Raw genomic sequence first — 25,246 nt, 5'->3', positions numbered from 1 at the left:
TTTTGGCAGCTTCCCCTTGACGAGTCCTCACGGGAGAAAACCGCATTCCGTACGCCGCAGGGGTTATTTCAATTCAACTGCCTCCCGATGGGATTGAATGCGGCCCCTGCTACGTTTCAAAGATTGATGGAGCTCGTTTTGACGGGGTTGCAGTGGGAGACGTGTCTTATATATTTGGACGATATTATTGTGTTCAGCCGCACATTTGAGGAACATTTAACGCGGCTGGAGACAGTGTTCACGAGGATGCGCTCTGCCAATTTGAAATTCAAACCAAAGAAATGCCACCTACTGCAACGGTCCGTCCGATATTTGGGGCACATTGTGAGTGCCGAGGGGGTGTCCACGGATCCGGAAAAGACGGCGTGTGTCCGGGATTGGCCGACTCCGGCCTCTGTGGGGGATGTTCGACGGTTTTTGGGATTTGCCTCGTATTACCGAAGATTTGTGCCGGGGTTTGCGACGATTGCAAGGCCCTTGCATCTCCTTACGGGTAAAGGACGGAAATTTGTTTGGGGAGAGCCGGAAGAGGCGGCCTTTCGGAGTCTGCGCGATCTATTGGCTACGGCCCCGACATTGGATTATTCCGATTTTGATCGCCCTTTCATTCTCGATACGGACGCGAGTGACACAGGTATTGGGGCGGTATTATCACAGTCTAAAGGGGGCGTAGAGCGCGTCGTGGCGTATGGTAGCCGAGTCTTGTCGCCTGCGGAAACGCGCTACTGTGTCACTCGTAGAGAACTTTTGGCGGTTGTTTTTTTCCTACGGCAATTTCGACCGTACCTTTACGGTCGTTCTTTTATTGTGCGTACGGATCATGCGGCCTTGCAATATGCACTTAAAATGGACCAGCCATCGGGACAGTGGGCACGTTGGTTGGACACGCTGCAGGAGTTTTCCTTCCAAATTCAACATCGGAAGGGAGTGCGCCATGCGAACGCTGACGCACTTTCCAGATTACCAGGGCGCGCCCCTTGTAAATGTGCGTCTGGGACGCATAGGTGTTCGCCGATTCTCAACCCCCCTCAGCCGCTCACGTTGGCCGTCGGGAAGTCGGATACTCCGATGGAACCGGGACCGACTGATGGGGTTTTGAATCTGCCGCGGTCTGTCTGGATTCGGGAACAGATGATGGACGAGTCGTTGTTGTCCATGCGGAAGCGGTCTATGAGGGACAAGGGGAGTCCGAGTTCGGCTGTGGGGCCGCGAACCGCTCTCCGAGATGGTCTGCTTATGTGGCAAGAAAGGTTCCAGGATAGCTGGCGTGTGGTGGTACCAACGTCCTTGCGATTTGAGTTGATTAGAACTCTCCATTGTGACACACTATTGCATTTAGGGGTGCAGAAGACCTTGTTGACGTTACAACGTCATTATTTTTGGCATGGTATGGCGACAGATGTCGTAGGGCACGTGCGCGCGTGCCCTGAATGCGCCCGGCGTAAGCCGCCTAAACATCCTTACGTGCCGCCTCTCCAGTCGATTCAGGTGTCTCGAGTCAATGAATTGGTGGCACTGGACATATTGGGACCCTTCCCACCATCGGCGAGGGGAAATAAATATTTGCTGGTAGGGGTCGAGTATCTCTCCCGTTGGCCGATGGCCTGGCCGTTGCCCGATCAGTCGGCCGCGGCCATCACCGACGCCTTTTTGTTTGGGTACATTATGGACAAGGGGGCGCCGGAGAGACTCCTCACGGACCAGGGCCGAAATTTCTCTTTTAAATTATTGGCTGAAGTGTGCGCAGGCCTTGGGACTAAGAAGATACGGACATCTCCATACCATCCGCAGACGGATGGTATGGTTGAGCAGCTGAACAGGACATTGTCTGCCATGCTTTGCCATACTGTGAGTGAACAGCAATCGGATTGGGATCTGCACATCCCCGGAGTGCTTTCGGCGTACAGGATGACGCCCCATGCGGCTACAGGGTATTCGCCGTTTTACCTTATGTATGGTCGGGAAAACGTGCCTCCGGTGGATGTGCAATTGGGTACTGGGGTGAAGGGACCTCGTAAACCACTCCCTGAATACATTCAGGACACAGTTCGCCGGGTTACGGAGGCGCGGGAAAACGCCCGCGTGGCTACGGCCAAAGCCCAGGCCCGGAACGAGCGGTATGCTCGGCGGTCTGAGGGGGAGTGCCCCTGGAAGGTGGGAGACCTGGCCTGGCTCCATTGCCCGCAGGTGCGGCCGGGGACCTCTCCTAAATTGCACAAACCTTGGCATGGTCCTGTGCGCCTCATTGAGGTTCCCAATCCACAGTCGGCGCGCGTTCAGTTTGGTTCTCGCCGTTGGTTTGTTCATACGTCGCGGTTGAAACCATATGTTGCTCCCCTACGTGATGCGTCATCTCCCAATGTTGCCTTGCCGGGGTCTGTTGCTGCTGACTCTGACTCTTCCCCGCCTGCGTCCATTGATCTTGCTAGAGCGCCTGTCGTACCTGTTCCAGACAGGCCGACCGTGACACCGCGGGGGAGGAGTGGGCCTGCTCGGAGGGCGCCTGCCAAGGCTGCGGGACCTTCAAGCCCGGCGACCCTTCCGACCCCGCTGCAGGCGCATTCGCCGAATATGACCAAGACTGATTCGTCAGGGACACGAGATGTCGGTGGACTTCCGATCGCAGCAGGGGAATTACCCCCTGTCATTTCTCGTGTTCCATCGCGTCCCCGTTCTACAAGTGGGCCGCCGACCGTCCGGGACGGGCCGGCGACCCGCACTCGTTCCAAATCGCTTACGTTTCGTTGATTGTATGTTGTTATTGTCCTTGTTCTTGCCGTCGTATTTATCGCATGCTTTCGTACGTTCGTCGATGTTACTTGTGTGTTGTTCTTGTTGTTATATTGCATGCTTAGTGTCCTTTAAGGGGGAAGGTCGGTTCACCGCATTACGCTTTGGTGTTGTTCAGCCGAGGTCGGCTGGGTTTTTTCTATGGGGGAGGGTGGTGTAATGCGGGCGAAAGCGACCCTCCGGATGTGACGTCACGAGGAGGCGGAGCCAGGTGACGTGGGTGAAAGGTAGGGGGTCCTTAAGCGGGTAAACCGGAAGGAGAAGGCAGTCGGGGTGTGAATGGAAAGGTGTGGGGCCACGCGGGCGTACGAGCCGAGGGGGCACCGTCAGAAGCGGGAGCCAACCCTGGGAACAGTAGGGAGCTACTGGGAGGTGTAAAGCTGCAGATAGAGATAGGCAGTAAGGCTGTGTGTGAGGAGCAGCGGGGTGGCTGCCAGGAGTCGCAGGAGCGACGAGAAGGCGAGACAGCACGAGGCCGTCAGAGCTGCAGCAGGAACAGCCAAGGGAGCTGTGTGAGAGTACAGCAGCGGAGCTGCTGTGGGGCCGCAGGAGCGACAAGAACAGCAGCGGGGCTGCTGATGTGGACTGGAGTGGCATCGGAACCAGCACAGAGAGAATAAGAGAGACAGCCGTGTGGGGACGCAGTACGGACCGAATAAAGGACACTGAGCCAGATATCGTGGTCAAGTCTTTTATTACACTTTCATTGGCGCCATTTCACCTCTGAGGATGAAACATGTCGGTGTTGTTGCCTTGCAACGGACAAGCTCTGCGAATCAGCTACTGAGAGGCGCTCGAGTCGATGTAGTTGTGTGACATCACCTGTCGGAGCCCCATCTCTGACAAGGTGATGCACCGCTCGCTGTAACAGTTCTCACAAGACGTATCCGTCTCGTGAAACGAATGTTCCAAAGGAAAGGAGAAAACAAATCTATAAAGAATGACGGAACAATTTGCAAAAAAAAACACATTCCTGCAGAGGGAGCTGGTAGGAACGTTCGGTTGCTCGGTCAATGGCCAGGGTCAACGGCGGCGTGGTGTATTCCGCAAATATGCCCGACTGTGAGGGCGGGCACAAGCCGGCGTGAGTAGGTTAAACGTTGAGTTTTATAAGGGCACCACAGGGTGACCAGCCCCACCCCTCCCACCACCATCCTCCCCACCCAACCCCTCCCCACCCTCCCCACCCAGCCTCTCCCCACCCTCCCCTCCCCACCCAGCCCCTCCCTCCCCACCCAGCCCCTCCCTGAACGACGGACGGACGGACACAATAATCCCCTGTGGGCTGGTGTAACCAGGAGGTTCCAACCAGTATAACCGCCTTAATATTGAAAAAATAATAATAAAATAATCAAAGTTACAGATAGTTATGCATTTATATGATACAGTTGAAATGATCAGCCTGTCTGTGTTTGTGACTCCACCTTAACTGCATGGCCCTGGTATTTATGTTCGGAGTTTTTTGTCCTTTGGATGGACTTGTCCAAGCCATAGCAATGAGGAACTCCCACCTCTGGATTGGGGCTGTATACAGACAATTAGCACTGCCTCAATTCTCATTTTTTTTGCAGGAAATTACTTGGACTTGTTTTTGAGTTGCATCCAAGGTTGCCACATGTAGTTTTTTTTTTATCCCTGCATGTTTTGGCACAACATCTAAAAAAGAACAGGTAGCAAGGAAGCATGCTCGAAACTACACCGAGAAAAAAAAAACATGGAGCAAACACTTGAATAAACAAACAAACAAAAATCCCAGACATTGCAATTGTTATTAAAATAAAAAAAAGTTGTCTTGGGAATAATACTTGTTCATGGCAAAGACATCCAATGAATGTCCAAAAGTAGTGATAGAGCAGTCGCTAAGAGGGGGGACACACATGAAGGAATGACGAAAAATGAGACCGTGAAATTAAATCCGACGTATGTGAAAGATTTACTTCAGCTACACAGGATCACACATTAGAAAGGCAAGGGTTCTTCCAGCACTGCGTTGAGAGCGGCTATAATGATTGCGGTGATGAATTTTGGAGATGGCATTTATTTACATTTGTAAAGTGTCCTAGATGCCTTTGTAATAACAAAGGCAATTTATGTTCAACTTTGCTTCTCACTTATTGCAACAGTTTACGATTGGCTTCCTGTAGTGGACTCGTTGTTGAGAGGCTAAGAATGTGTGCGCAGTCGGGTGGGAGATTGGATGTTGCCACCATTGGTGCGTAAAGGACACATGGCTACGTACGGTGAAAAAGAAGTTCAACATACATGTACATAAACTAGAGTGGGAATGGGCAGGAAACGTCGCTAGATGGAACGAAGGTTGGTGGCCAAGACGAACGATGGGGGGAAAGGCAAAGAAGGAAAACCCCCAGGGGAACGTCCATCGCGGAGATGGAGCGATGAAATGAGCTCGATGTGATGATAATAATATAATTAAAACCTCTATTTTATTAAGCGCTTTCACATTGAGGTATCTCAAAGCGCTGTAACATAAAAATGAAACTACACTCATAAATATCGATAAAATCTAAGCGAAATTGAAAGCTGATGATGATAATATCAATGCCTACTGTAGAAATTACAATCAAATTAATTATGATGAAAGCGAATAATAATTGCAGATTAATCCACATGAAGCAAAGGTTATTGAAATGGAATTGGACAAAGATCTCAATGCAGGTGCCGCACATAAGAGGGATGTGATAAATATTCAACTGTAGCTTTTCTGGATAAATATTTTATTAATCATAATACTGGCCACAAAAAAATATGACACACGTCTTGTCGAAATTTCCTTTAAATATATTACATTGACACTTGCAGTATAATGCACAAAAATTATACCGGTTTATCAAACCAAAAAAAAGTAGCGGTTATAGAGCTTTTTCTTTGTGGTACAAAAAAAAACACTTCATGAGTCTTGGGTTTGTCCCCGGCTTGTGCTGTGGGCAACAAGCCTTGATTTTTTCTCCCTCTCAGCTACGCTGCAGAAACGCTTCATAATAGAAGTTTTTTTTGTATTAGATCGCGTGGATCATATTAGTCGCAAAAGCCCACGTGTTAAACATATTAAACACTTGATTAAAATGTTTCAAAGTTATCCGCATTATGCAATATATCAATTTAACACAATCAGTTTTTTTGCACAATGGGGCAATGAGCAAAGCGTGCGTCTTTTTTGATTGGACCTTTGTTACGACAACAACAAAACTCCTTTTTTATTGTGACACTCGAGATACTTAGTCGTTAAGGAGATAGTCCCATTTTAAATAAGACATCGTTGGGGAGCCAATTGCTTTAATACGCGTGCAATTGGTGGACGTCGAACAACAGAAGCCAGCTACTTTATATCCACGTGGCATCTCGCAGAGATGAAGGGCATATTGGGCGTCATGTGCTCGTGCCCGAACAGTGGCCAATTGCTACTACTAGTGTCATGTAATATTTTATGTCCACACACACATGCGCTTAGGTCAGCCCCTTGCAAAAGGACAGTGTATTTATTTAGTAATGCTCACATGCGGAGCTGGAGGGAGGTTATACATCGCGTATCACGTCTGGGGCATCGTTTCAGTGGAGCCAGTCAACCGCTCATTCACTTCGATGATAAAAGTCACATTTAATTCTATTAAACCAATTTAGTTTCACATTATGTCAATGGTAAAAAAAATGTGGCATATACCCATGCTGAATTCATTTTAATTGCAAATCAATCTATGCTGTGCATTTTTAAATGACATTTTAATGACGTTAATGCTGGAAAGACCCACGATTGGAATTACACTGAGACGGAGAGAAACTCGCGTGGATGACGGCACGATCACAAATCAGACATCATCACTGACTGATGTGAAACGTAAGTGGATTTTGGAAGGACACGCCATGGCTTAGAAGGGGGAGATGGGTGACAGAATGGCAGACAGGGATGTTCACGTGTTCAAGAGGGTCCGTCACTTTGGAGATGGAGCAATGAGATGATTTCACGTGCGGGAGCGAGATCGATGATCTCATCTAGCAGCGGATAGATAATGGCTGACGATATCCTGCTGCTGCCCTGTGTGCAAATGAGCAGCCCGATATGTATTCGCTGCATTTGTGTAAACGGAGAGATATACTGCACGCAGTAAAACTAAAACAAGAAATGCACGCGCTAAATCTAATTATGAACTCGGCGGGCATGGCTGGATACAGTGCCCGCGTGCCTAACGTCCCGTCAAGAAATACGGCACTCCTTGAGACGCCGCACACGCCGTTCAGTGTTGGGAGCGGCATGGAAGCGAACGAGAGTTATAGTGCATGTGCTCTGCCCACAAGCCATGCGCACGCTTTTCAGACAGCAAATGGCCTTGCCGCCACCTGTAATTATTTATAGAAAGACGGCTGTTGTGGCTTGTGGTGGGAAGCTGTTCGCAAAAAATATATATATTACGCCTGTCTGGCAGAGCTGTTTTTCGCATGACTGGTGAGTAATGGCTTCGTACATTAAATACCTTCAGCGAATTTGGGCTTTAAATGAAATAAACGACATTCTCGATTTGTAGAAGTATTGCAGTAAGTATAATCTCATTAATCACTCAATTCTCAGCCACCGCCATGTCGTACAATCTTTAAATCATATTTCGCTAGCCATCACCAAATTAAGTGTCAACGTTTAAGGCTGCTTAGCAAAACTGTTTTTTTTTCTAAACCGATAGCATTTTTTATCGCTGTTGTTGCAATTTAAATTAAACTACTGTACTGTACTTCCCATGATATTAGGAATTCTCGCACGATTTGCACGCGATACGCGATGTTGGTATCCATTATAATACAAATAGTTTGTACGTAACTAAATATCCATTCATGGGGTAACTGTTCACGGGACAATTTAACACTGCTCATGTAGATACATTCTTGAAATGATCCTTATGGCGGTACCCCGGGGTGCCAAATAACACAAAAAGGCCGAGGCAATTAAATACTTTATTTCTGGGACACTATTTTTTCCAGGGGTGTTACTTAACTCCGCGACTGGGGTACCAATCAATCCGAAATCAGTGCCACTCCGCGATGTCAAAACGCCAAACATCAGCATAAAAACTTGTTATCGAAAAATTCTACTTTGAGATGAGTCGATTGCCGCATCGCCGACCAACAACAGACTAAAAATGACTGCATCACGGACATTGTGCGAGGGCCGGGGTAATATTGGTTTACTACTATAATCAGCCAAGAATGTCTGTTTGTGTGTAACGCGCGTGACGTCACTCCACATAGACGAAAGAGCAGACAGATACACGGCTCATCTGACCATGCATACATTTGTGTCCAGTTCATAGCCACTGCCTTGTTTGTTATATTAAGGACCGCTGTTAATTTAACGATTTGTGTTTTGGTATAAAATGGCTTGTCAGGTAGAAATTTAATTGGGAGTGAAATCGTAATTGTTACTAAATATTTAATCTTGGAGAAATGCGGCGGGGTTTATGTTGTGTACGAGGGTGCACGTCTCCATTTGGAGTGGAGGGGAAGCCACAACCGAAACATAAATCCAACATGTAGCCATTTCCCACAGGGGCATTCTTAATCGAGCCAAGAAAGAAATGTTCGAACGCTCAAGACGTATGGAAGGCCTGAAGCAAATTAACACAATCTTAGCTGTGGTGTGCACAGAAGAGTAACGTTAGTTGCGATGGTATCGGCAGTAACTATAATAAACAATGCGGTGCATTGTCTCATTTACTGCTATATTTACCCAAGAATGTCAGTGTGTAACGCGCGTGACGTCACTCCACTCAGCCCCCCTCATTAATAATCATGAACAGGTTTCGTCCTCCACATGGACCCGCCCCTCATTAATAATCATGAGCCGGTGACGTCACTCCACATGGGGGGGGGGCGAGGAGCCTCCTCCCCCCTCCTCGGCGTCAACTTACAACCCTCACCACAAAGGCAGAACCCTCACGTCACGTGATCTCCGTAACGCTGTTGAGACATCGAAGTAAAAAGGACGTCCTTACAAAGTGCACACGCATTGATGCAATGAATATATCACGTGGCGCTCTGCTTTTCGCTTGCAAGTTTCAGATTTACTGCAATGCACCCGTCCTTGGACGGGCAAAAGGCTAGTAGTCATTTATATATCTGACAGTCACATATCGCCGTGACCTTTTAACTGGCCACACAATTCAGAAATGTGTTTGCGAATGGCGTATCTAGCTTGTAGATATGTTAACACATCCGGTTTTGTCACATAACCGTCCCCCGAGAGTCAGATATGTGATGTTGTACTATATAGCAATACAGTACATTCCAAATATAGCTATTGCTCATGAATAATTTGCGCAATCTCTACTTTTTTTCCCCTGTATACTGCGAAATATAAAATGCGAGAATGATAAAGGGATGTTTAAAGGTGATTTGATAATGTTTAAGTGAAAACGGAAACATATCCATTTGAGGTTACGCACTGTACTGTTACCAAATGTTCGAGCAAATGCATCGGGTAGATTATTTTCTACCAAATCCAAATGATTTTGTTTCATCTTGCGCGCATGGCGTTGAATATTGCATTTCATTTGCATTATCGTCTTGAAAATAAGGTAACAATCTTTCATTGTTTTGGTCCTCGGAAATGTAAAACAAATTACGATTACCCAAAACCATGATTGTGTTTATTAATTATTACGTTAATCTACTTGTATTCACTGCATGAAACACAAAAATATATATTTGAAGAACCAAACACGATATTTGCGTTTAAAGTACAGTACACAATATTGCATGAGATGAAATGCCATCTGCGTGTGTGTGTATGTGTGTGTATGTGTGTGTATATCTGTGTGTGTGTGTATATGTGTGTGTGTATGTGTGTGTTGTATATATGTGTGAATGGGGAGCGGTAGTGTAGCGGTTAGCGCGCTGCGCTATGAACCTGGCGACCCGGGTTCGAATCCTGCTCACGGCCAACACCAGTGACGATTATCTGAACCGGTCCAGGGCCTCCCCTAGGTCGACTCAGCCTCAAATGAGTACCTGGTGCGATGTGTAGTAAACATCGCCACTGGGGAGACAAAGGCGGACGGGCTTGGTGCTGGCCCACCCACACCCTCGTGTGCCACAGTGCCGGTAGCCTTCATAGGTGCTGCTCGCTAACAGCACTTGCCCCAACATTCTGTGATGGGCTATATGGGAGGTCTTTGTCTCTCTTCTAAAGAGCAACATTATTACATCGTGTTTCTTCTGACTTTCTCCCACACCCCACTTGGGAGTCTCGTGGGATCGCAACCCCCCCCCACTCAGGCTCAGATACGCCGTGACCACATTAGTCTGTGGTCATGCTGGATCCTGCACTTTGTCTCGGGCTGTGTGATTGTTCAAGTCGTGGATACTTTTAAGGGCTAACAGTTAAAAGGTTGACATTACGGAGGAGTAGATTCGTCTTTGCTCTGCCTCTCTCGATGCCTTTTAGACTGATGTAATTTTGAAAAGTGCGACTTAACATTTTAGGGCAAGTTTTCGAGACGCCATTCAGCATTGGCAGTTTTGCGTTTTTTCGGTAAAGTCACGTAGGTGAAAAAATATGAAAAGAAAAATATAAAATTAATTAAAGTTATTTATTTTTATTTTATAATTTTTTCACCTACGTGACTTTACCGAAAGAACCAAACAGTATGGGTCCTTGCAGTCACGAAAACTTCAAATCTAGAATGAGTTTTGCGTTTGTTTAATCAACGCTCACCAATGGAACTTGCGAGAGAGAAAAAAAAATCCGAGGTCAATTAATCAGGGGTGAATGCCTTTAATGTAATAGTTGTAGCGATGTTGTGCTGGAATAGAAGGACGTGCCGTTATCCTTCCATAACCACAGTTTGTTTGGTGTGGTTTCGTCTGGGCCCACAGCTTGGAACACCGCCCGTTCTATTATTGAAGGTTTGAACGTTGCCCCATTTGCAATTAGGGCCAGACGGCCTTGAGACGCGACGAGCCTAGGAAACTGTCTTGCTGGTGGGATAAAAACGCCAACGCCGTGAAACGATTGACAGTGGCGTGAAAGTAAAAGTTCAAAATGAATACAACGTGTGAGAAAAGCCACAACGACGGCGAGATGCCAAAGTCCCCTCTCGAGAAGGGTCATTGCCCCCGAGTTGGACATTTGCTGAAAAGTAATTTCGACAAAATTCACGGAGCAGATTTGACGTGCGGAATCCGCGGCTCCCCTCGTCCTGATCGAGGAGCCACGGCCAACCACGAGTGACGTGGAAGAGCAGAGACAAGAAGGCTCACCCAGCCTACGGAGCGTGCCCACCAATCCAACTCCGTGCATCAAAGACAAAGATCCCCCGTACAGCCTGCAACAGACTGTTGGTCCAAGTGCTGTTAGCGAGTAGCACACGAGGGGGTGGGTGGCCAGCACCGCGCCCGAACGCCTTTGTCTCCCCAGCGACGAGGAGTACACACCGCATGAGGTACTCAGTTAAGGCTGAGTCGACCTAGGGGAGGCTCAGGACCGATTCAGATAATGGTCGCTGGTGTTGGCCGTGAGCGGGAATCGGGTCGCCGGGTTCGTAGCGCAGCTCGCTAGCAAGCCAACACACACACACGTGTTAGAGTGTGTGTACGTGTGTTAGAGTGTGTGTGCGTGTCGTGTCAGTCATCTCAGTCAGTCGACCCGTGGCACCTGGGTCTGCCCCGTGACCTCCTGCCAGCGGGCGTTCGACAATTCACGTGGCCTCAAGGTGCACATGGCCTGGCACAAGCGTCGTGGTGACATCAGTGGTGAATGGCGGTTGTTGTTGTTGTGTACGTGTGTTAGAGTGTGTGAGTGTGTAGTGTGTGAGTGTGCACGTGTGTGTGAGTGTGTGTACGTGTGTGTGAGCGTCACTCCACCCTCCAGCGTGGCACGGGAATTGCAGCGCGAAGCGAATCGTGTCTTGGTGTCACCTGACACTCGTTTGTGATCATTTTGACCCAAAAAGAAGAAGACGACGGAGATAGAGTCCCACAAAACATGGAAAGTATTTGGACCACAATTGGGCCACCGGTTTCAACCACATGCCAACCAAGGTTGGCACTAATTCTAGATTTGAAGCTTTCATGACTGCAAAGATTCATACTCTTTGGTTTTGTCGGTAAAGTTACGTAGGTAAAAAATAAAATAAATGAACACAACTAAATTAAATCACGACGTTTCGGGCGCAACACAAGCGTCCTTCTTCAGGTGGGGACAACGTAGCGAAAGTGCAACCGCTTAAGTGTGTCCAAGAGATGGCTGTGACGAGGCATTATATAGTCGCGGGGGATGGAGGGAGGGGAGGGGCCATGGTGAGTGTGTGGGCGGGCTGTGGACTGGGAGGCAACGATGTGAGCAACGGGGTGGGCGCTTGGAGGCAACGTATGGAGTTCAAACTGAAGCTTTGTGATGCAGGGGGCGGAAGTAGATAAGAAAGCTAAGATTAAGCAGTCTTTTGTTATGCTGCCGGGGGGGTAAATTAGAAATGCACAAGCTGACGTTGGCACGTCGATTCAGGTAAGCGCGACTCCACGCGCCAAATAAGGCAACTGACTGGTGCATGAATCCCACCAAGAGCAGAATTATCGGAAACCACCCCCCTAATGGAGTAGAGAACAGAGCGCTCCGCATACAGCACACGCCGAGAGGTACGGGTTCAATGTTAATCAGCCTCTAATTGAACTAATGCGTGAATGAATTAGCCTTTACGAATGACTGTAAATAAATTACTGCAAATAAGATAAGATATTCGAATCCGAAATGTATCACTGCAGGAGGATAACTGCGCCTAAACAGGATCCAAAGGGTGACTAACGTAGACGTAAGAAAAAAGGTTTCACATAGAAGAAGAAGACTTGATGTTGAGAAGGAGACTGGCACGATTTGGACACATGTAGGATGGACAACAACGGAAAAATAAAAAGCAGGTTATTGGGAAATAAGTAATATTAAAAAAATACTTTTTTTAAACATGCTTCAATGAAATGTACCCTACTCGTAATGGCAGAACTCCACGATTCCAGGAAGTGGCCGCAAAGCTTGCCATAACGTAAGGGGCCGTGGTGATTTGCAGCCAACGTCAGTTGAGCGTGGACAATTAGACCCAAGCCGAAACATAACATATAAAAATTAATGTTTAAAAATACTTTTTTTATTTTATTTTTATAGAATATAGTATTGTCATCAGTATGACATAAGTATACCAAGTTTGCAGTCGATACCACATTGGGAAGTGGGTTAAAATTGAGTTACACGATTTGAGGATACGACAGCAGAGTGAGTTAAATAAAAGCGTGTAAAATGGAAGGAATCGGAAAGAGAGGAAGACCGATCAGAGAAAGGCTTGACGACGACATCGTAAGAGATTGGTGCCAGAAAGATGTGGCCACGACTTTGAGCACATTGGCACGAGAAGACAGAATAGGAAAGTGGCAACAAGTGACGAAATGTTGCAGTGGACACCCACGGGGCTATCTGCCCATGGACCGTGATGACGATGTAGATGACGATGATGATGAAATACGCAGAAGCGTGAGGTCGGTCCACGGTATCGCCCCAGAACAGGACACACTGCACTCGTCGCTGCTGATCCACGTGGTGATTCTTCCTCCTCCTCCTCGAAGCCTTCACCCGAGGCAATATCAAAACAAACCCATTAGAGGACAGCACTTCTCTGTCAGGGATGTTAAGCTCATTAGGCAGAAAAGTCCGTGCAGGCCTAACACAAAAAGATGCATAATATATGCAGCCCTGTTTTATATTAACAACTCACATTTCTAACCGTATAATTTTTTGTCTGCCTGAAAATTACTTTTTTGCACGTATTCATGCGCCTACCATTATTAGCCGTTTTTATCATTTTGCATTCATCATACCAAGTGCAATTTCTTGAATTATTATCGTTGTTGAAGGAATGAGAGGGAAATTAAGAGATAAATGATCTCCCAGCCCCTTTTTGCTTTCGTTTGCTGCCTGGCTCTTTGTATATCCACAATGGTATGTATGCACATGCTTCCATTTCTACCTTCAGCTTTTGAATCGAAATGTTACACAATCGTTGCTTGCGATGCATTTGCTGAAAATTGTGGCTGCCATTGACTAGATTATAAACTCACCCATGCAGTGCTACAGTAATTAAGACTTACTCGCACGTTTGGTTAAATATGAAAACTAAACGAGGTGATACACCCAAAAGGCCTTGACTCTTAATAAAATGTAAAAATGTTTTATTGATAGATTCATGTTTTGGTAGTAATAGATTGCAATATCCATTCATTTATCATAGCGTCTCAATTGCAAGGTCTTCATTTCGAAATTGTTCTGAATAATAATAAAATAAACTGTTCTGTGAAATTAAAATGTGCAGAATTTGAAAGTTATTTATAATTGAATAGTTGAATGTATTCAAAAGAATGTAATTCATTTCACAACTGCTAAATGAGTTGGCCATATGCCTTATATTTTATGATCATCGAGGTTGTGTCGAATGATTACTAATTTTCTCTTTTAAAGGAACAATCTGCAGAACCCCCCCTGCCTCTCATATAATGATCCATTCAGCTGGCACGTGGCTTTTTACATGAAACAAATTTAAATGATAATGTCATTCGAGAGGCCAAGAGAGGTGCTGCTGCAATGCATTGAAGAAAAGTGTCCTCTGCCCAGCACGCCACTTGTTATGTATTCTTTCTTTTTGAAAGCCACAGTGTTATTGCCAATTTTTGTTGTTATGTGTGCATACCACTGCTAACGCAGCATCGCCAAATAGTGTCTGTGAAACACAGCTCCTTCCTCAGTGAGAGCCTCGGGCTATAATAACGGTTGCAAATAGGAGATGCAATCATTGATTGAGTTAACAATCATGAATTACCTGAGCCTGTGATTACAATACATATGTTCTCGTAAAAATAAAACAAGTTCCCATTACGGATGAAGCAAAGCCATCCATTATGAATTAGAGATTGACGGTTGGGGCTGGCCATGTTTTTAATGTGCAAGGCAGGGGAATCAGAAACATAGAATAAACAGCAGACTATAAAATGGGGGCGAGGGGAGGGGGATAACAGAACAGGAGAGATAACTCTGTTCAAATAAAAATGTTAATAATTTTGGAATCCCCGTCTATGCATTTTATGTATATGTTTAGAGACATATACAAATCTGTGAGTGTCTCCGGATGTCAGATATATATATATATTATCATGTAATTTTACTAAAACAGAAAACATTCCTGCTCAATGCTCTTTCAGTTTTGTTCAGTGGCTGCTTAAAACTTCACCACACCGACTCAGGTAAGACATTATTTGTGCCGAAATGTGTGCAAGCAAATTCTGCGAACGATTGATATACTGTAAGTGCCACATATCCATATTCTTGGGTCTTTCGGTAAAGTCACGTAGATAGGTTCAAAGAAAAGAACAAAAAACGACGACGTTTCGATCGCAACACAAGCAATCGTCATCAGGAGAAAAAATTAGCGGGAAAGCTGCTGAGGCAGGCTGTTTTAAAGGTTTGAAATGGGTGTAGCCCAAGGGTCATAAGCGAAGTGAGCGGGGCTAGTGATGTCAAAGTCAGAGATTAGCATGTCAATGTAAGATGGGAGAGCTACCTCCACGACGACGAAGCTACGGAGGTGGCCATTGTATTGTGAGAGATTAGCATGTCAATGTAAGATGGAAGAGCTGCTGCCACATCGAGGAAAACGAGCAACGGTGGCTGTGTTAGTGAGACATTTAACCTGTTAATGTAAAACCAGAGAGTCGAAAATAAATACTAACTACACATATCCACTCGAGTACCCGCTGAACCAGTTTCTCCATCGATATCATCTCAAGGGATTGGTGGGGGAGTGGGGGACTGCATGTTGGATGTGGCCTGTACTCTGAATGTGCAGTACAACACCGCATATGCGCCCGGCGAGTTTGCCATCCACACCCAGTGCACGGTGTGGATTTCATGTTCTGCAGATGTACGCAAATGGAACCTTTTCACGCAGTGACGTCGTTTTCTTTTTCAATCTCGAGTCCTTTCGCCTCGATTCGGAAGCACAGTCAAGCATTTCGTCCATTTTCCAAGCAGTTTCTACTCGAGTTGTGTACCCAACAATCTATTTGTGGTGGCAAACTGTCATTTTTCATAAATGATTTGATATCCAACTTTGTTACGTATCCGCCCAGACCTCACTTTCCAGGGAGTCGGGAATACTGTATTACACGTGGGACATCTTAGGTGACACAATGAACAGAAAATGTCCGGTGATCATAGCTGTCAACCCACGCGGTTTACCCCGTATTCTTGTACAGGGAAATTGAGTTTTCAGGTCCATACGGTGTACAGCCGTTAAAATACGAGCAAAACAATGTTATCTATTTGTTTGTGTTTCTCATCCCTTGTGATGGGACTTTGTAGGATGAACGTTAAGATGTATAAGGGCACGGGGTGACCAATAAGGTCTGAATTGGTCTGTGATAAGGTAGGGCACTGACAAGGGGTTGACAGGTGTGGGTGACACACACGAAAACTCGGTCTCATTTTTAATTTTCATATTTTTCCTCGTTTTTATTACAAACTTTAAAACTGAGAGAGGTGAATCGCATTGTACATCGTTGCAATGGTTTGTGCTAAACTGCATGACGACGATGCTTCTTTTTACAACATTGTGTTTATTTTATGTAAACACTGATAAAATATTCTGCTTCTATAACTTTATCTTGCAACAAGAAGGGGAGAGATGTGAATTGATCTTAAACCAGAGATGAAGGAAAATAAACAGAACACGTGACAAAAAGTGTCGATCCAAAGGCATGAATGTAATTGTTTCATCGATTAATCAAGACAAAAGACAAATCTGTCTACTTCACAGTGAACAGTACTTTAAGAAAGAACTATTGCAAACCAAATGTAATCACACTCATATGAAATGTACCAATAATAGCCGGCATAGTTTAAAATAAACTACGTTTATCTATGACCCCCTTATGAAGAAAAAAAATGTACAACAGTTAAATGGACATTTGCTTAACAGCTACATTATAAATTCCAGTTTTGACTGTAAGTTTTATAGCTTTATACAATGCTGATTACAAAAAGCCACACTAATTCCATAGCATCAAAAATAAAACAGGTTTTAAAATTGCCTTTTACATGCACGGCTTGCCTGCCTGTATCCCAAGCACTGCGGAGCCATTTCTGTTTTACGAGTTTGCGTAATTCGGGATCAAACGATAAGGTTAGTTGCACCGATAGGGTTTGTCTACGCACAGATAGGTTTGCCACCCAAGGCACAAGGCCTTCTCCGTCTTGGTCACCCACATATTCGTCGTTGTTGTTGTTGTTGTTGTTGTTTTCGCTCGTTGTACTTTTATCAATTTAACATTCCTAAAAGGTAAATTGTCTTTGGAGATTAAACGACAAAAAAAAGCGTGCCATACAAGTGGGACCTTTCGTCCATCAACACACAAACAGCAGGGGTTTTTCTCCTGTTGGTGACATTCGCGACACATTGCCAGGCCTTGCCTTACTTTTGAATTGTTTTCTCAGTCCGGCACTGCGTGGCGCGTCACTTGCGTAGCAATGGGCCCAGGGAGTCAGCAATGGTGACACGTGTTAAGAGGTGAATTTATTGACGTCACCGCGCACAAAAGAGAGAATATTTTTGAATGCTCCTCTGACGCATGTCCTTAGCACCCATGAAGCCCCGCGTTATTTCGGAGCACCCTCGGTGCTGCAAAAATGAAGAAATCCTTGGACAGAATCAATACGGCTTAAATTCCCCGTCTTGTCAAGGAAATCTGGGTGTGGGGTCTTTAGGACCATGATTAATTGCTGTAATCTCCCTCCTTTGGATCCACACCTGTGCTCAGTGACGCACGCTTATTGTTTGGCATTCAGCAGGGGTCAGGCTAACGGGGCCGACTTAATGAGGCAGGCCGTACCGGGGAGGGAAAAATCTCCGATCGAAACGAAGGCACAACCTAAACTGATGCTTCACAGCGAAGGGGACAGGCGAGTGCTCAGTATTCAGTCTGCACCGGAGCGAGGCACATCAACGCCCAACTTCGTGATTTCAAACAAACGTAACGCGCCCCAACTTGTGGAGTCGTCCGTGCTGCTTTCTTCGCGAAAGCTGCCACCCGGGAACACATCCTCTTGTCTGTGCGAAGAGCCGAAGAGAGAGAGAGCGCACGCGCGCGCGCACCGATGCATCCCGTCCAAGAAGAGCGGGCCGGTCTTCAGCACTGCTCCTCCTGCATCACCTCGGGCACTCTGTTGAGGTCGATGAAGGCAGTCGGAGCGGATATCCTGCGGCTCTGGGGGTTGGCAGCGGAGGAGGTTGGCAAGGAGATGCCGCAAGCGCCGCCCTCCACAGCGTCCGACAGGGAGATGACCGAGGGCGCCTCCTCCTGCAGCAGGCTCTGCTGCGTCTCGGGGTCGCGCACCAACAGCAGCCGCCTCCGGCAGCGGAACTCCAGCACCGTCTTGGTGTACGAGTTGAGGGTGGTCACCGAGGCCGCCATGCAGCACGTGAAGGAGCCCCACGCCAAGCTGTCGAAAGAACGCGAAGGAACGACGCGAATGAGACTCGCGATGATGATGATGATGGCGGTGATAATCAGGCAGGCTGGATTATTGAGTCGCGGGATCGTTGGGAGAGGTGCTGGCGACTTGGGGGAGGCGTTCGGCCAGGAGTAGATTGACCGTGGCTGATGATGATGATACTAAGGCTGTGATTGTTTAGAAAGCTTCTGTTATGTGCTGTTGAAGATTGCTCAACAATTTTGGGTAAAAAGCTGGAATTACATGAGGGTTGTTGCCAAGGTTTTAACCACGCAATTCAAAATAATGTTTATAATTCTTGAATGAAGGATAATATCCTGAAGTAAACGCCGTCTTTTTTTACGTGGAGAGATCATAGGAGGTCTATTTACATGCTGATTTAGAAATGCCCTAGAAGCTCACATTGTGGGTACGAACACCACAATTAATCCACCACTGGACAAATGCCTTCCATACTGCCTTTCCAGTCGTGGGGTTCGATTGCCTGCTTGTCCTTCGTCTTGCTGGTGACTGCGAGTTGATGATGGGGACACATCAGGACTGGCTCAGATGTCGCTCACCACTGATGTTAGGCCGTAGCCAGAAATCAAACTCATAGTTGCCAAATTCCCGTGCAGTGAATGTAGCAACTTTGCCTCCGGCTCCACCCAAGAGTGATATATGCACATGAACACGTGGTAATATGGTAGTAATATGGTGGTATTATGAACACGTGGTAATATGCGCATATATGTAGTATTAGACACATCAGGTTGGTGGTATATTAAGTCCAATTATGTAACTTTTGGTAATCGTAAACAAAAGATAAGGAGGATTTTTATCCAAGAGATTGCAGAATTGCAAACAAGACACTGACTACAATAGTGACATTTTGCCTTTAAAAGTCATCATAGATTGCTCTTCCTTTCCTGGGAAAAAAATATATTTTCTAATTATAAAATAAATCCAAATATTATTTCGTGAAGGAAATTGAAACTCTTTGCCTTTTTATTTTTTCTTTAATGTCATCTGCATCATGTCAGATGTGGTGATGACATTTAAAAGGTACAGCAAACAGTATACCAGGGGTGGGGAACGTCCGGCCCGCGGGCCGTATAAGGACCACGAAATCATTTGGTGTGGCCCTGCCAAGGCAACCGCAGGCGGGACTCAAAATTCAATAAATCTAGGAGCAAACCTGGAAAAGCAGTTGCGAGTAGCAACATCATCAACACCAGCTAACATCACACGCCTCACCAAAGAGAAGCAGTTCCAGCCATCACATTAGGGGTGACTTAATTAAATGTTTGAACAAAAATAACTGGCTAATTTTTAAGTTGATAATTTTGTATGGCCCGCGAATGATGTTCTAGATATCCAAATGGCCCTTGGCAGAAACAAGGTTCCCCACCCCTGCAGTATAACATCGTGTTTCTAAAAATGGCCCAAGAGAAGACAGTGTTCAAGAGTTATTTCTTATAAGTGTATCATAATATAGACCTCACATTAAACACAAAACAATGTAATCACTGACGTTATTTTGGCAAAAATCAGTAACAAAATAAATAAGCAAACTATATGTCCTTCATATGACTCTCCCTCCATATAAAAAAAAAATCACACTTTTAGTCAAACGCAATGCATTCTGGGAGTGCAGGACTCTGCTGATGAGGTGAATTTCGAAACCAGTCCAAAGTTTACTTGTGTGGAACCAATATTGATGAAATTACGCAACTCCCATATATGAACGTGACCTGACCCACACCCGAACCAAAAACCGCATCTCCGGCCCGACCTGAGACCAACCTGACCAAGTTTAGGACTCTACCCTGAAGCAGTTTGGAACAAACACGTATTGCCTCGTTAACTATATTACAGAAACACACTCCCATAAGATTCAGTGAAACAATCGAATATATCTCGTGCAGTGACAGATATTGATTGCATTAAACTTTTACCGTTTACATGCTTAAGATTAATCAATTGTTAATGCAGGTGAAATATACAGCATTGCATATCTACTCGAGTTCTGCAATGTATACGCTTATCATGCAGTTGCCGTAAAGCATTCACTTCATTTTAAGTTTCCCTTGGAAAGCGCCTTTTCTTCCACCAGCTACGTTTATCACGCAGCAGATTAAATGGCCAATTTCCAGATGAAGTGTGATCCTCCCAACTGCGTGGTTGTTACAACAAGTAAAGTGACACTGAGTACGTCTGGAATGTATGTGGCGGTCAGAGGCGGATCTAGAAGCTTCTCTGGTGAGCGTTGATCCAACACCAATGTCATGGCGGTCTCAAGGGTCAACCCAATCGACCTCTCCCCACACAGATCTACCACTGATGTCAGTGTGATACAAGTAAACATGAAAACTTGGTGAATGGGGCATTGCCGTGTTAACATATATGCAGTACTTTTTTTTCTCTCTCTCTCTCTCCAGATTTTTGCCACTAAGTGGCTGGATGTATCATCTGATCCAACTACACATTAGATGAGCCACGGGCTGGTTTGTTTTCTTCCTCTGTGGGCATAAAAACAAGAGAATTGTATCAAAGTAACGAAGCTGTACTATGGCGACAACTCTTACGGACCGTGGCAATGTTTACAAATGATGGGTGGATCTGCTGTAATTAGGAGGTGAGTCATGTTTTTGGTGACTCGAGACAGCAGTTGTAGGCCAGTTGACACCTCAACTTCAGCCCATGTCACTTGTGTTAGAGAGGCTGATTTTGGGTGACAGGTCTGAAGGAATGACATATTCCAAGGTCATTGTGGTATCTACAGTATGTATGTAGGGCTTATTTCACACCGCACATAGCCAACCCTGCTAATCGGAGGTGCGGTGGAAGGACAACAAACCATGGGTCTCTGTGTGAGTCTATGGGTCTCTGTATGAGTCTATGCATGTATGTTGAACTTCTTTCGCACCGTATGTAGCCAACTGTGCTAATCCGAAGTGAGGGACCCGTGTAAGAACGTATTGTATGATAATCCACGACGATTGGGTGCCAGTGCATATGAAGGGAAAAGAACGGAACGCAAACGGCTATCAACCTTCTTCGTCTTGCTGGTTCATACAGACAGCGGTGAGCAGCGGTTGTAAACAAAGAGAAACGCAGGAAGAGTTGAGACGCTGGAAGGCAATTATGAGGTGTGCCTGGAAAGGGAAGCTTCCATCATCTTGCAGACTCTTTCTGTTTTATTACAACGTGGGTTTTTTGCATTTAAATTGATACTTTCATCATTATGGAGAACGACAGATTGCATGTATCCCAAAGTAGAGTGCATTGCATCAAAGAAATGAAAACCTGTAAGTTCGTCCATATAGGTGATGGCCTCTAAGATGATGTGAACGTGATCACAGGTTAGGACTGCCGGTGAGACCAAGCTGGAGATTTAAATACAAAACGAGCAGGAACAGAGTTCATAGTCGATGAGAGTAAAATGTCAGAATATGATGACGATTCTTGACAATCGGTGAACATCAGCGACCCTTGTTGAGGAGGGGGGTTATTTACCATCTCTCACTCACCCATTGGGGTTATTTACCATCTCTCACTCACCCATTGGGGTTATTTACCATCTCTCGCTCACCCATTGGGGTTATTTACCATCTCTCACTCACCCATTGGGGTTATTTACCATCTCTCACTCACCCATTGGGGTTATTTACCATCTCTCACTCACCCATTGGGGTTATTTACCATCTCTCGCTCACCCATTGGGGTTATTTACCATCTCTCACTCACCCATTGGGGTTATTTACCATCTCTCGCTCACCCATTGGGGTTATTTACCATCTCTCACTCACCCATTGGGATTATTTACCATCTCTCGCTCACCCATTGGGATTATTTACCATCTCTCACTCACCCATTGGGGTTATTTACCATCTCTCACTCACCCATTGGGGTTATTTACCATCTCTCACTCACCCATTGGGGTTATTTACCATCTCTCGCTCACCCATTGGGGTTATTTACCATCTCTCACTCACCCATTGGGGTTATTTACCATCTCTCACTCACCCATTGGGGTTATTTACCATCTCTCACTCACCCATTGGGGTTATTTACCATCTCTCACTCACCCATTGGGGTTATTTACCATCTCTCACTCACCCATTGGGATTATTTACCATCTCTCACTCACCCATTGGGGTTATTTACCATCTCTCACTCACCCATTGGGGTTATTTACCATCTCTCGCTCACCCATTGGGATTATTTACCATCTCTCACTCACCCATTGGGATTATTTACCATCTCTCGCTCACCCATTGGGGTTATTTACCATCTCTCGCTCACCCATTGGGATTATTTACCATCTCTCACTCACCCATTGGGGTTATTTACCATCTCTCGCTCACCCATTGGGGTTATTTACCATCTCTCGCTCACCCATTGGGGTTATTTACCATCTCTCGCTCACCCATTGGAATTGCGAATTTCATATTTCCTGGGACGTTTGAGATCAGAGACCCACCTTTATACTCATCTGTGAGACCTTTTTGCCAGCGTCACGATATGACTGCTCTACCCGAACTATAAGTCTTCTGATGCTTGCAATGTCTTTGTGCTACTGACATTGACAAAATATCATCATCCCTCAGTAACTTCAGATAAAGACTACGAGTCAGCCTGATGAGGCAAACCACCCAGTAGTCTCTTCCATGTAGCCTAACTCTCACACACTCACAGACACATACGCACACATGCGCACGCAAAAACAAACATGGTTTGTTGAACTTTTAGTTTAACACTGGTGGAGAGACAAGGCTATAAAGGACGCTGTCTCTGGCGTAGGTCAATCAGTTTCAAGGACAATGCCATATATTATCAAATCATGTTGTGTGCATGTTTTGCCACAGTAAGTGGTTAATGCACACTTGAAGCCTTGCAAAAGGCATCAATTTTGGTGTTTGAAAACCTCCTGATTTATTGCCAGAAATTGTCAAACCTATTCTTTCTAGATTTGAAGCTTTCGTGACTGCAAGGATTCATATTCTTAGGTTTTTTCGGTAAAGTCACGTAGGTAGTCTTAAGCCTCACCTTACCATATTAACAAAAAGTGTACCGTACTTGGCCCTTCCCCTCTTCAACCATTATATATACGGAGTGGTATTTCTTGTGATCTCTCATTTACTTGATACAGCTGTCGTGGCTGTGACGGTTCCACCTGAAGACGGAAGCTTGTGTTGCCTCCGAAACGTCGTGATTTTTATTTTTATTTTTACTTTTATAAAAAAATATTTACCTACGTGACTTTACCGAAAAAAACCTAAGAATATGAAACCTATTCTTATTTTTTCCCTTTGCTTTTCCTGATATTGAATTTGTATTGGTATAGCTGGTACATCTTATACGTGTTACGTTTGTGTCCTCTCTATTTATCAAGTAACAAGCACTTCGATACACTTTGTGAATTGCACTTTTTAGAAATGAATACTGATTGATTCATAGGTTAAGTGGATAGTTTGATATTGTGCTGGCAAATTATTCAGTTGTATTCCCACGAGACCAGGTGCACGTAAGATTGAGTGCCACTCGGCTGTGACTGGATGCCTGTTGCTCTGCGTCTCGTGGCATTGTCTTTGAGAAAAAAATGTTTGCCAGTATCAAGATGAAGATGGCATTCATCTTCTTGGTTCTTTCGGTAAAGTCACGTAGAAGGGAAGTAATAAAATAATAAAAATAAAACATAATAAAATAATTCTCACGACGTTTCGGCCACAACGCAAGCAGCCGTCCTCAGGTGAAACCAAAACTAGATGAAACCACCTGAGGACGGCTGCTTGCGTTGTGGCCGAAACGTCGTGAGAATTATTTTATTATGTTTTATTTTTATTATTTTATTATTTCCCTTCTACGTGACTTTACCGAAAGAACCAAGAAGATGAATCCCTGCAGTCATGAAAGCTTTAAATCGAAATAGAAGATGGCATTGTTTACCAAAACTAGAGTTGGAGGCACTTGACCCGGCTGATGGAGTTCCTTTTTGGGAAGCCAATGTTCTGTTAAAATGAAAGGGAATATCGACTGATTGTTTTTTTGTGTATGTTCAACTTCTTTCGCACCGTACGTAGGCTAATTGGAGGTGCGGGGGGAGGACAACAAACTAAACACAAAGCAGTTCTACAAAAAATGTTTTCATTCTAGATTTCAGAGTGCACAGGTCCAGTGGCTTCCTTATATCAGAAGGAAGAGCGGTCCCAACGGCCGCATAAGTGCACCTGAAAGCGCGCGATGCAGTGACCGTCTTCGTTCCATGGCTATAGCCAAAAGCACATTAACTGTTGATTTGTTTCATTCGTAAGAACTGTTACTGAGCATATAAGATGCGCTCAGTGTCACGCATCGTGCCACAAACCTGTGGGTTGCAAGCTCGGCGAGCATGAGATAACGTCAATGAGTTTACTCAGCGCTTTGCATTTACTGTAGAGAGAAATTAGGAGTTGTTCACGTGTGAACTCGAGTTAAAAGCAATTATAACAGGCCCTCTTCCTGGCGCCCAACGTACGTGGCGGTCACACTCTCGCGAACATCAAGTCGGCAATCATTTCTTGTGAATTATAATTTTTTTCTCCAAAATGGTACCGTATTTTAAAATAATGTATGCTCAACTGATTTGTACGTAATTTTTGTTCGTATGAAAAAATATATATAATTGCAAAACAAATAGTCCCATGAGAGATGGCAGGAGGTGTTTCGACTGGGTATGGAGCGACTTGTGTCGGTTTTCACAGCTGTGCTGGATGGAAGATAGCAGCAGCTGGCAACTCAATATCATATGTGTTCGAGGGGGGGGGGGGGGGTTGGAGGGGGGGTGAAACGTGAGCTCCATCCAGTTCCTGCAGAAGCTCCCTGCACGTCGGTCGAAACGTCAGACATCGTGCCTAACAACACGTGGTACAGCCCAGAAAGACAGCGAAG

The 25,246-nt window shown here is 45.4% G+C and overlaps 1 protein-coding gene across 1 annotated transcript in view; it reads right to left on the bottom strand.

The window, feature by feature from the left end:
* Window positions 1-16,305: 16,305 nt before the first annotated feature.
* Window positions 16,306-25,246, bottom strand: part of LOC144722489 (germ cell-specific gene 1-like protein) — an 80,806-nt gene continuing 71,865 nt past the window's right edge. The window contains exon 5 of the mRNA XM_078600726.1: window positions 16,306-18,322. Within this exon, the coding sequence (XP_078456852.1) occupies window positions 18,010-18,322 (313 nt within the window). The 3' untranslated portion in view covers window positions 16,306-18,009. The remainder of the gene's footprint in view (window positions 18,323-25,246) is intronic.

The sequence above is a fragment of the Lampetra planeri genome, chromosome 1 (assembly GCF_965212315.1).
Source record: "Lampetra planeri chromosome 1, kcLamPlan1.2.h2, whole genome shotgun sequence".
NCBI classification, from domain to species: Eukaryota; Metazoa; Chordata; class Hyperoartia; order Petromyzontiformes; family Petromyzontidae; genus Lampetra; species Lampetra planeri.
This window is presented reverse-complemented; position numbering and strand designations above follow the sequence as displayed.